The sequence below is a fragment of the Sorex araneus genome, chromosome 2 (assembly GCF_027595985.1).
Source record: "Sorex araneus isolate mSorAra2 chromosome 2, mSorAra2.pri, whole genome shotgun sequence".
Taxonomy (NCBI): Eukaryota; Metazoa; Chordata; class Mammalia; order Eulipotyphla; family Soricidae; genus Sorex; species Sorex araneus.
Window position 1 is genome coordinate 203,977,016 of NC_073303.1, and position 12,445 is coordinate 203,989,460.

General features: G+C 46.7%; 1 protein-coding gene across 1 annotated transcript in view; it reads left to right on the forward strand.

The window, feature by feature from the left end:
- The window catches only part of PRKDC (protein kinase, DNA-activated, catalytic subunit), a 150,763-nt gene that overhangs the window by 28,170 nt on the left and 110,148 nt on the right, over positions 1–12,445 (forward strand). Inside the window, exons 19-25 of the mRNA XM_004615377.2 lie at positions 1,081–1,167; positions 1,930–2,049; positions 2,453–2,612; positions 8,724–8,830; positions 9,304–9,394; positions 10,016–10,179; positions 11,091–11,243. Of these exons, the coding sequence (XP_004615434.2) occupies positions 1,081–1,167; positions 1,930–2,049; positions 2,453–2,612; positions 8,724–8,830; positions 9,304–9,394; positions 10,016–10,179; positions 11,091–11,243 (882 nt within the window). The remainder of the gene's footprint in view (positions 1–1,080; positions 1,168–1,929; positions 2,050–2,452; positions 2,613–8,723; positions 8,831–9,303; positions 9,395–10,015; positions 10,180–11,090; positions 11,244–12,445) is intronic.

Below are 12,445 nucleotides of genomic sequence, written 5' to 3' on the forward strand. Positions count from 1 at the left end.
CCCAGGCCCTGAGGACCAGCAGCAGTGTATCATTGGGACGTCTCAGGCCTTGGAGGACACGCATGTTCCCCAGGCCCTGAGGACCAGCACCCTGTCACTGGGAAGTCTCTGGCCTTCTCGATTTTCTCCTCAGAAACTAGAGGCAAGGCTCAGCACTCGGTTCTGTCCGCTTGGCTGACCTGTAGGGTTAGTGAAGCTGTTGAGTGGTTGTAAAATCACTATTCGAGGGTCCAGTCGTCATGAGAAGCCTCACTGCTTAATGATGGATGAATAGCTCTCCCGACTTACTGGAGTATGTATTGGAAAACAGGGAAGAGAGAAGAGGATTTTGTTTGGGGGCCACACTTGGTGGGATTCAGGCTTACTCCTGGCTCTGTGCTCAGTAATCACTTCTGTGGCCGTACTTAGGGGACCATATGGGGTGCCTGGATTAAACCAGGCTCGCTGTTCCATGCAAGGCCAGCTCCCTACCCACTGTACTCTCTCTCTGGCCTCAGGAGAAAGGGTTTTCTGAGAACTAAGACTTTGGCCAGTCACCCACCTCCTCTTTTCCACTTTTTTTTTTCTTCACTGACCTCTGACATGGGTTTATTATTTGTTTGGGCCCCACCTGGTGGTGCTCCTGGTTCTGTGCTTAGGGATCTCTCCTGTGGGCTCAGGAGACCCTATGGGGGGAGGGGGCTGGAGATCAAACCGGGCTCGGCCCCGTGCAAAGCAAATGCTCCACCTTCTGTATTATCTCTCCGGCCCCTTGAAATGTTGTTAAAGCTGGGGCTGGAGTGATAGCACAGCGGGTAGGGCGTTTGTCTTGCACACAGCCGACCCGGGTTCGATTCCCAGCATCCCATATGGTCCCCTGAGCACCGCCAGGGGTAATTCCTGAGTGCAGAGCCAGGAGTGACCCTTGTGCATCACCGGGTGTGACCCAAAAAGAAAAAAAAAAAATGTTGTTAAAGCTGATTTTTCTCCCCTCTTTACAAAACTTTGGTAGAGTGAAAATGATGACTGGGAACTGGTGAATAGGAACACAGAATCTCTAGACTTTTGTTCATGGTACTAATTTATGTTTTTATTTAACAGGGAGTTAGTCCAAAGAATCAGAAGCAACCCCCCAAGGACCCAGAAAAGTACTCTTGTTTTGCTTTGTTCGCAAAATTTGGCAAAGAGGTAATGTGCAATAAATTATGGGATGTTTAGACATGAACATTTGTCAGGATAATTCGTAGTGATCTGATTACTTACATTTTTGTTTGGTTAATCCAAATCTAGATTATGGTTTCAGAATAACACTAAAAGGAAATTGTTATGGGGCTGGAGTGATAGCATAGTGGGTAGAGCGTTTGTCTTGCAGGCGGCCGACCCGGGTTCAATTCCCAGCATCCCATATGGTCCCCTGAGCACTGCCAGGGGTAATTCCTGAGTGCAGAGCCAGGAGTGACCCAAATTCATCGCTGGGTATGACTGAAAAAGCACACACACACAACAAAAGGAAGTTGTTATGTATCTGAAGTCCATTGTTTTTGTTGAATTTAATTGGTAACAATTCAGTAGATTTATCTTTTTCATATAGTGACAAGTACTTTAAGAAAGAAAATATTGGGGCTGGAGCGATAATATAGCAGATAGGGCATTTGCCTTGCACGTGGCTGACCCCAGTTTGATCCCCAGCATCCCATATGGTCTCCTGAGCACTGCCAGGTGTAATTCCTGAGTGCCGAGCCAGGTAACCCCTGAGCATTGTCAGGTGTGACCCAAAAAGCAAAATAAAATAAAATAAGATAAAATGTTTGTGGGTATCAGTGCTTATTTTGTAAATGAAGGAGTGTCCTGTTCAGTAAAGCCTTCCCAAGTTTTGGCACTTGAGGATCAGGTACATCACTTGTTAGTTTGAACCATCGGCTCTAAGGCTGCATGGTCTTTCTCCTTAAGGTATCCGTTAAGATGAAGCAGTACAAGGATGAGCTCTTGGCCTCCTGCCTGGCCTTTGTCCTGACCTTGCCCCATGACATCATCGCACTGGACGTCAGAGCCTATGTTCCTGCCCTGCAGGTAGGTCCTGATCTCGAGCCAGCGCTGCGTCTGGTCACACACTGCTCCATGTCCTCACCTGGCTCGGCATCTCAGCGCGTGGCCGGGGGCAGCCTCCTTCCAGGGCTGCTGTCACTGAGTGGGGTTGGGACTCGGCACAGTTGGCCTGGCCTCTGTCAGCTGATTGTGACGTGATTGGTGTGTGCGAGGGTTGAGCCCTCACTCAGAGTGTGCCGTCTCCACGCACATCCACGAGTGACGCTTACTCAGTCACTGTGGCGTCAGATGTGTCCACTTCTCTTCAGCAGTGTCCCACCCTAGGGCAGCGGAAAGTCTTAGTAAAATTAGGAGCTCTTAATGATAGATCTATTTTTAAACCCTAAATTCTCTGCATTTGTTTATCTTTGCTTTCATTGTCATACAGATGGCCTTTAAACTGGGCCTGAGTTATACCCCATTGGCAGAAGTAGGTCTAAATGCTTTGGAAGAATGGTCACTTTACATCTGCAAAAGTGTAATTCAGCCCTATTATAAAGATATTCTACCAAGTCTTGATGGATACCTAAAAATTTCAACCTTATCAGGTAAGATTTAAAAAGAATTGTGATATATTTCTTAATTAAAACTGTCATAAAACAGTACAACTGCAGTAAAACTTTGGAACTTGTCTTTTGCCGAATTCTGAAACTTAAACTTGTTATCTAGAAATGGCAGGACTAACTAATACTTTATTAGCATGAAAGCAGCTTCAGTCGGAGAATCAGGTCTAACCAGCACAGGCTGTAGAGAGAAAAAATGAGGGTCTGATTTTATGCCAAGTAGAGTTAGGGTACTGTCACAGCCTATGCATATGAAGAGGTGATTTTTTCAGGAAAAAAAGAGCATTTTTATGTGAGGGGGTAAAAGAAGGTCTGGACAGTTGAGGAAATTATTCTGATTACACAGTGTACTGAATGTGGAATGGTGTCAGCAGGGGTGCTTACAGTGACAGGTGTCCTCTGAGGGGAGCTGTACTCTCACCCGGGTCTGTGCTCACGGGGACGGTGTCCTCTGAGGAGAGCACTGGTACTACCTGTAGTTCCCTGAGTACTGTCAGAGTCAGAACCCTGAGCGTCACCAGGTGTGGCCCCCAAACAAAAAAAGTGTTTGCTCACATTGGGCATTCACACTTGTCTGCTTCAGTTTGGTGTCTGAGGATGTGTTTGGTCGATGGGGCTGGGGGCATTGGCAGTCATGCTAAGGGTCAGCAGCTCATGCCCGGTGGTATCGGGAGCAGGCAGACTGGCATCAGAGCCGAGTCTCCGCACCTGAGGGGTTGCCCAGGCCCCCTCCTCCTGGCCCCTGACAGGGCTCCGTGTGGGTCCTGGTCTCCAGCCTGAGTCTGGGGGCTGGAGAGAGAAGGTGCAGCCTGTCTTGGCTGTGGGAGGTCTGATTCATTCCCGACCCCACCTGGGGGCCTGAGCATCGCCGGATGCATCCTCGAAGGACCCTGAGCACACTGGGTGACATGGCGTCACTGGGGCTTTCGCACCCCAGGGCCGGCCACATGGGCCATCCCCGGCATTCCTGTCTCTGTTCTTTGCATCGTGCTACCTGCTTGAGACTTGCTGGGAGCAGCCCTGCACCTCCTGAGCACTGTCTGTGGATCCCCCCAACACCTTGATTTAAAAATCCTTATAATTCACAAGTTATGTTCACTTGATCACAGAAAATTTCTCTTCTCAGATTCTTTCTCTCAGACTTTCTGCACATCCCTTCTTCTTTCACGTTCTGTTCATAAGACTCCTTTATTCAGTTTCTTTTTTTTTTTTGGTTTTTGGGTCACACCTGGCGATGCACAGGGGTTACTCCTGGCTCTTCACTCAGGAATTACTCCTGGCGGTGCTCAGGGGACCATATGGGATGCTGGGATTAGAACCCGGGTCGGCCGCGTGCAAGGCAAACGCCCTACCCGCTGTGCTATCGCTCCAGCCCCTATTCAGTTTCTTAATACCAGTTTTGTTTACACACAGAATTTTTTTCTTTTTCTTTTTGGGTCACACCCAGTGATACTCCTGGCTCTTCACTCAGGAATTACTCCTGACAGTGCTCGGGAGACCATATGGGATGCTGGGGATCGAACCCAGGTCTGCCACATGCAAGGCAAACGCCCTACCCACTGTGCTAGCACTCCAGCCCTGGGACAGAATCCTTTTTTTTTTTTTTCTTTTTTCTTTTTGGATCGCACCTGGCAATGCACGGGGGTTACTCCTGGCTCTGCACTCAGGAATTACTCCTGGCGGTGCTCAGGGGACCATATGGGATGCTGGGATTTGAACCCGGGTTGGCCGCGTGCAAGGCAAACGTCCTACCCGCTGTGCTATCACTCCAGCCCCCTAGAATTTCTTTTATCTCAAAAATATCTCCATTCTTTATATCTTACTTAAAATAACTATTTATTCGCTTTATATTTGTCTCATTTCCTGTAACATTGTTTCTCCAGAACTCCCAGACTCATTCTGCAGAGGCATTATCAGGCCCCCAAACAGAAAGGATGGGCACGCAAGAAGGCCAACTCTCTCTGGGAGATAATTTTATTAGCTGTAATTTCTTAGAATATATAATGCTAAAGCCATAATGCCTATTTTAAGAATTGCAATTGTAGGGGCTGGAGTAATAGCACAGCGGGTAAGGCTTTTGCCTTGCACGCGGCTGACCCGGGTTCGATTCCCAGCATCCCATACGGTCCCCTGAGCACCACCAGGAGTAATTCCTGAGTGCATGAGCCAGAAGTAACCCCTGTGCATCGCCGGGTGTGACCCAAAAAGCAAAAAAAAAAAAAAGTTAAAAGAATTGCAATTGTAAAACTGTTGCATCAATATCTTTATTTTTTAATTTTGGGGTCTTGGGGGTGGCATATGGCAGCTGTGCTCAGGGCTTACTCCTGGCGCTGTGCTCAGGCATCACTTGGGGAGCTACTTGGGGGCCATAGGTGGTACCAGAGATCACACCTGGGTGGGCTGTGTGAGGCGAGTGCCCTCCCCCGGTCATCTGATGCTGACCCTGTGGATGTGTGAGTGACTTCTTTGTGCCGAGACACTGTGTTCAAAGGTGACCAGTCTTGCTGGGCTCATTCATCTTTTCTGTTTAGTGACACAAACCAAACTGAGTTTTCTTAAACTCTTTCCTAAGAAGTCTGATATTTCTCGAAGGATGTTTTTATTTTCCCTACCTGTTACTTCTGTTTCTTCTTCAATATTTGTGAACCTTTTGTCGTTGGTGTCCTTTCCTGTGCAAGGCTGAACCATTCGTCATGCTTTCCACGGACCTTGTTCCATTCATCGTGCTGTTTTGAATCTAGTATCTCTGATAGGAGTTTTTAAATTTATTTTTATTTCTTATGGGGTGTTAGGCCACACCTGGCGATGTTCCAGGGTTATTCCTGGCTCTGCACAGGGAATCTGCTCCTGGTGGGGCTCGGGGGACCGTGTGGAGTGCTGCGCGTGGCCCCCTGCCTGCTGCACTAGCACTCGGGCCCTGTGTTTTTTTTTTTTTTTTCATAACTTCAGTTTCTAGTAAAGAATTTTTCTCGGATGATATATATTCAGTGTATTTATTGATTTTATATCATGATAATTATTTAAATTTCATTAGACTCCCCAATTCCATAGCATTCAGAGTGATTTCTAAATTTCTCGTTCTGTGAGTGGATTTCCAACTTCTGAGGTATTCTTTTGCTCTTCCACTAGGAGGTGTTGCAGCCCTTGACTTGAGCTGGTTTAGACTCTTCTCGCCTTCTGTGCTGGGCTGGGCCAGGTCTCTCGGTTCTGTGTGTCCCGAAGGGGCCAGTGTGGACTCGCACTCTCTGGCTGTGCCCTTGCTGGACTCCAGCCGAGCTTGCAGCTCCTGGCTGCCGTGCTGGTGCTGAGAACTGGCCTGCGCTTCCCACGGCGTGCGGTGGTGCCTCAGCTGCACGGGTGTGCCCTCACTCTGGGCCCTCAGCTGCACTATCAGTGCCAGACGTCGAGTATTTTATAAACATCCATTTTCATAATTACATTTTATGTCCCTGTGCTAGCTTAATTTCCTGGATTTACATGATGTTTCTTCTGTCATATGATAGAGTATATCTTAAAAAATGCAGCAGTGACAAAAGTCAGATCAAAATGGATTAAAGACCTCAACATTAGACCACAAACCATAAGGTACATTGAAGACAAGGTCGGCGAAACCCTCCATGATATTGAAGATAAAGGTATCTTCAAAGGTGGCACGGAACTAAGCAATCTAGTAAAAACAGAGATCAACAAATGGGACTACATTAAACTAAAAAGCTTCTGTACCGCAAGAGATACATTGACCAGAATCCAAAGACTATCCACAGAATGGGAAAGGATATTTACACAATACCCATCAGATAAGGGGTTGATATCAATGGTATATAAAGCACTGGTTGAACTCTACAAGAAGAAAACATCCAACCCCATCAAAAAATGGGGCGAAGAAATGAACAGAAACTTTACCAAGGAAGAAATACGAATGGCCAAAAGGCACATGAAAAAGTGCTCTGCATCACTAATCATCAGAGAGATGCAGATCAAAACAACCATAAGATACCACCTCACACCACAGAGACTAGCACACATCCAAAAGAACAAAAGCAACCGCTGTTGGAGAGGATGTGGGGAGAAAGGGACCCTTCTTCACTGCTGGTGGGAATGCCGACTGGTTCAGCCCTTCTGGAAAACAATTTGGACGATTTTCAAAAAATTAGATATTGAATTCCCATTTGACCCAGCAATACCACTGCTGGGAATATATCCCAGAGAGGCAAAAAAGTACAATCGAAACAACATCTGCACATGTATGTTTATCGCAGCACTGTTTACAATAGCCAGAATCTGGAAAAAACCCGAATGCCCCAGAACGGATGACTGGTTGAGGAAACTTTGGTACATCTATACAATGGAATACTATGCAGCTGTTAGAAAAAAGGAGGTCAAGAATTTTGTAGTTAAGTGGATGGGCATGAAAAGTTTCATGCTGAGTGAAATGAGTCAGGAAGAGAGAGACAGACATAGAAAGATTGCACTCATCTATGGTATATAGAATAACAGAGTGGGAGACTATCACCCAAGAACTGTAGAAATAAGTACCAGGAGGTTGACTCCATGGCTTCGAGGCTGGCCTCACGTTCCGGGGAAAGGTCAACTCAGAGAAGCGATCACCAACTACATTGTAGTCGAAGGCCATGTGGGGGAAGGGAGTTGCGGGCTGAATGAGGGCTAGAGACTGAGCACAGCGGCCACTCAACACCTTTATTGCAAACCACAACAGCTAATTAGAGAGAGAAAACAGAAGGGAATGCCTTGCCACAGTGGCAGGGTGGGGTGGGGGGGAGATGGGATTGGGGAGGGTGGGAGGGACGCTGGGTTTACGGGTGGTGGAGAATGGGCACTGGTGAAGGGATGGGTTCCCGAACTTTGTATGAGGGAAGTATAAGCACAAAAGTGTATAAATCTGTAACTGTACCCTCACGGTGATTCTCTAATTAAAAATAAATAAAATTTAAAAAAAAATGCAGCAGTGTTTGGGGCCTTTGTGATGCCCTGGATGCTTAGCCGTAACCCCCATGCTCTATCCTGGAAGCTTACTCCTAAGGGGGCAAAAGTAGAAAGCTCCATGCTAAAAATATTCCAAGTTTATTTAAAACGAACGTCTAGGGTGGTACTTTCTGCTGTCAGTACTGTTGTTCCCCATCAAGCTTTCACCCATAAGCATGTTAGTAACCGTTGATGCTTATTATAACCTTATCATGATGGTACTTAGAAAATTATTTTCCAGCTCCAACTCTCTGCTTATGCTAGTTGGAGTTTTATTATAAGCAGTAACTTTGCTTCTCACCTATTTGTTTTATCAGGGACTCGTGAGTCTATTTTTCTCTGATCTTCATCATTAGTTTTGATACTCAGATTGTCCCAGCTTATGGTCATGCGTAGGGAGGGGACCCGGCTCTTCGAGTCGTTTCTTCCTGGCACAGGGTGATGGATTTAGGGTTTGGCTGTGGAAACAAATGAAAGAAAGGAGTTGTGTCATGAAAATCCAGGGGAATACTGCCACGATAGGAAAAGATCAGACTCTGGCCGTTGACCTCAGCTGAGCTAGAACTGACGGGTGTCATGTTGAGTGAGTCCGTCGGAGGGAGGAGCAGTCCCGTGTACCTCACTCTGGACACACAGACTCTGTGGATACAGACGGACAAAGCAGGGAATGGACAGGACCCAGTGGCAACCCTGGCCTTGATTCACCGACTTGATTCTTAAGGAAGAAGTTGGGAGTGAGGAGCAAACTAGAGGGAGACGGGGCGGCGGGGGGCACTTTGGTGTTGCTGAGCTGCAGTGACGTACGTAAGGACCTGAACAATATGTTAGGGTACCCACACTACCTAAACGACAATAAAAGTTAAAATTTTGAAAAATAGGATGTTTAGGCCTTTGTCACCTGGTATCTGTCCTGGAATTCGCCACTTCTCCTAGGAGCCGTGCTCCTTTCAGAGGACCCTGGTGTTACAGCCAAGCCGGCCGCTTTGAATATTTACACGTAGTGAATTGCAGTTGGGGTATTCTGCCTGTGTTTGGCAGTATGCTGCAGTCTCCCCGACGTGTAGCGGAGAAACAGCCACTGCTGTTTGTCATTGGCTTTGTTCCTGTTCACAGAGGACACCAAGGAGACCTTGCAAGCACCAGCACTTTCCCGAGCTGCCCAGAAGGGATTTAACAAGGTGGTGTTAAAGCACCTAAAGAGATCGAAAGCCATTTCATCGGTAAGGAATTCCTTGTATCTTAATTTGGCTTTTGGGGTCACACCTGGTGATGCTCAGGCGTTCCTCCTGGGTCTGCCCTCAGGAATCACTCTGGTGGTGTTCAGGGGACCATATGGGATGCCGGGGATTGAATCTGGGTTGGCTGTGTGCAAGGCAAATGCCCTCCCCACTGTACTATCACTCCAGCCCCTCGTGATTTTTTTTTTCTTTTTGGGTCACACCCAGCAATGCACAGGGGTTACTCCTGGCTCATGCACTCAGGAATTACTCCTGGCGGTCCTTGGGGGACCATATGGGATGTTGGGAATCGAACCCGGGTCGGCCGAGTGCAAGGCAAACACCCTACCCACTGTGCTATCACTCCAGCCCCCAACCCTCTGATTTTTAACTTAGGTTTTTTTAAGAATCATTTTCCATTTAAAATTTTATTGTTCACATACATTGTATATATGTTTGTATATTTAAATTTTCAGAGTGAAGCACTGTCCTTACAAGAAATAAGACTTAGAGTCGTAAAACTGCTTGGCTCATTGGGAGGACAAGTAAATAAAAATCTACTAACAGGTAAACTTTCCTTTAAAATAAATTAACCTTTGTAGACATGTGTCTTCTTAAAAAGGTATAGACAGTCATAGTCCATTCTAATAATGTTTCTGTGTATGATTTTCAGATTTTCTAATAAATTACACAGGCTAATATTTTGCAAAATGAAACATTTAGAAACAAAAGTGTTTGTTTCTACCATCTGATTAATTCAGCAGGGTAATGTTCCAACTTGAACTCGAATTTCCTGAAATTGGGGGTGGAACATTCCAGGCGATTAAACTTGCTTAAAATTTTTTTTATTATTTTTTTTGCTTTTTTTGAGTCACATCTGCTGATGCTCAGGGGTTACTCCTGACTCTGCACTCAGAAATTTCTCCTGGCAGTTCTCGGGGGACCGTATGGGATGCTGGGTCAGCTACATGCAAGGCAAATGCCCTCCCCGCTCTGGCCCCAAACTTGCTTAAAATTTTTAACTAAGATAAACTTTAGAAACAGTGCATCATTGATTTCTAATGTAACTATGTGAATAAAATAAAAGAAGAACATGTTAAAGTATACATACTCTGATTTTATTAATAAATTATAGCTATTGGTAATAGAAAACATGTGAATTAAAAATGCTTTTAATCTTTTTAACAGCTGCAACGTCAGATGAAATGATGAAGAAGTATGTGGCCTGGGATCGAGACAAAAAGCTCAGTTTCCCTGTCCCGTTTATGGAGATGAAGCCTGTCATCTACCTGGACACCTTCCTGCCTCGCCTCACAGAGTTAGCGCTTTCAGCCAGTGACCGGCAGACCAAAGTACTTCTGCTTTTCATCTCACTCATTATGTAAAGCCCGCTGCTTTTGAGATAAAGTATTTTTAGGAAATGGGTAACATATTTCTGCCATTCCAGTATCATTCGCTTTGAATTTTCTATAATGAGATAACGACTCAGTTACCAGGGGCGAGTAATGCAAGTGAAGCGTACAGTGATCTAAATGGGTAATAACCTGGCGGTGCGCCACACGTGCTTCGTGATGAATATCTCAGCCTCTGCTTGGTGACCTTCTCAGCGTCAGAGGTCAGGAATCTCTCTGTCCGTGTGCTGGGGCCAGTGTTGCCGGTGCTCAGAGCTCCCTCCCGCCGTGCTGGAGTCGCTCCTGAGGCAGGGAGTGAGGCTGCGTCAGTCATGTGCAGGCCCGGCAGCTTACCTGCTCTCTGATCTCTTGGGCCTGACGGGGGATTATTGATTGTAATTTCTGAAACGGGTGTGTGACTTTTCCAGAGGGCTGCCAATGCACGTTTTCTAAAAGGCGTGGTGGGAGGAGTGCTAGTAGGGCCCAGAGATGAGGCGTAGGGGCTCGGGTCCCTGCTGGCCACAGTGTGGGGTACCCCGAGCCCCTCCCCCCAGTCTCCAGCTCCGGGAATGGAAACATGCTAACAAGTGAAGCACATTCTGTAATTTAGAACTGGTGAATATAATTCTTACGAGTATTTTGATTATAGTGCCTAAAGTTTTCTTAACCATTTTAGAGACTGAAGAAAACAGAAATAATGATTTTATGCAGGATGTATTATTTCCAGTTAGCTGATATTTGGGTATGATTATCTGTTACATAAGGGTTTTTTTTTTCTTTTTTTTTTAATTAGTGGTTAAGTTGAGTAACATTTTAAAATCTTCTCTTGTAAGCCTGAGAACTAACCCTTGTTGAACGCCTGGCTGGTCTAGGTCGCGGCCTGTGAGCTGCTCCACAGCGTGGTTGTGTTTATGCTGGGAAAAGCCACACAGATGCCCGAGGACAGGCAGGGTCCCCCGCCCTTGTACCGGCTCTACAAGAGAGTTTTCCCTGTGCTGCTTCGCCTGGCTTGTGATGTGGACCAGGTAAATGGGGAAATTTTAGTATGAAAACCTTCTCAAACTTTCAGAAGTTCTGTGGGAATTAAAGATGCCTGTTGGTCCTGAGCAGTCGTACAGCAGGTTGTGCGTTTGCCTTACAAGCTGCCCTCCCGGGTTCCATCCCCAGTGCCCGGTGGTCTCCGGAGCCCACCAGGATGGTCCCTGAATGCAGAGCCAGGAGTAAGCCTTGTGTGCTGCCCCAAAACAGACACAAAAAAAGGAAACAAAACAAAAAGTTGCTGTGATTCTGGGCGGGCCAGAGAGAGAACGCTTGCCTTGCTGCCGACGCAGTTTCAGCCCCCAGCGTGAGACGGTTCCTCCAGCACGTCCAGACGGGACCCCTGAGCACAGCTGGGTGTGGCCTGAAACTAGACTTTCAAAGTTGCTATGATTGAAATCACAGACAGACCTTTTGAGTGGGGGAGGAGTCGTTCTGGATTTGTTGGTGTGGGCCAAGGAGCTAGATCACAGGGCTAGTGTTCATGCGTGACCGTGGGAACCCCCGGTCTGATCCTCACCACTGCAGTCTTCCGCACCCCTGGGAGCAGTCCGCATCACTGCTGGGTGTCACCACAAAGTGAAACAAAGAGAAGATGCTGTTACCCCAGACTCTTTGATTTGACCTGAGATGAAATGAGGGGCCAACGAGAGTATCCAGCAGGAAGGGCATTTGCCTTGCACGAGGCCCACCTGGGTTGGATCCTTGGCATCCCATGCAGCCCCCCAAACTCGCCAGGAATGATCCCTGAGTGCAGAGCCAGAGAGCACCATTAGGTGTGGCCCCCAAACCAAACAAAGATGAAATGATCTGTGGTTAGGGAATTATAAAAGGGAGTTTTGGTGTGCCATATATCTTGGAATCACTGTGTTAGCAGTTACCCAAAACTGGGCATCTTCATCTGGGTTAGCTATAGCCTTTGTCGGAGATTTAAAAGTAGTGAGAAGGTACAGGACCATATCCAGTAGTCATGGAAATAGACATTGGAAATAATGGCAGTGACGTCTGGTGGTTTGCTTCTAGACTGTTCTAGTCCACTGGGCTGAGAATCCGCCTTTCCTCCAGCCGCACTGTTGGAATGAAGTTGGTTGCCATAGCTGTGCAGTGTGGTTTAAAGTCAGTAAATGCTATGCCTCCCATATTCTGCTCCAGACTTGCTTTGGTTATTTAGGGACTTTTCTACAAATTT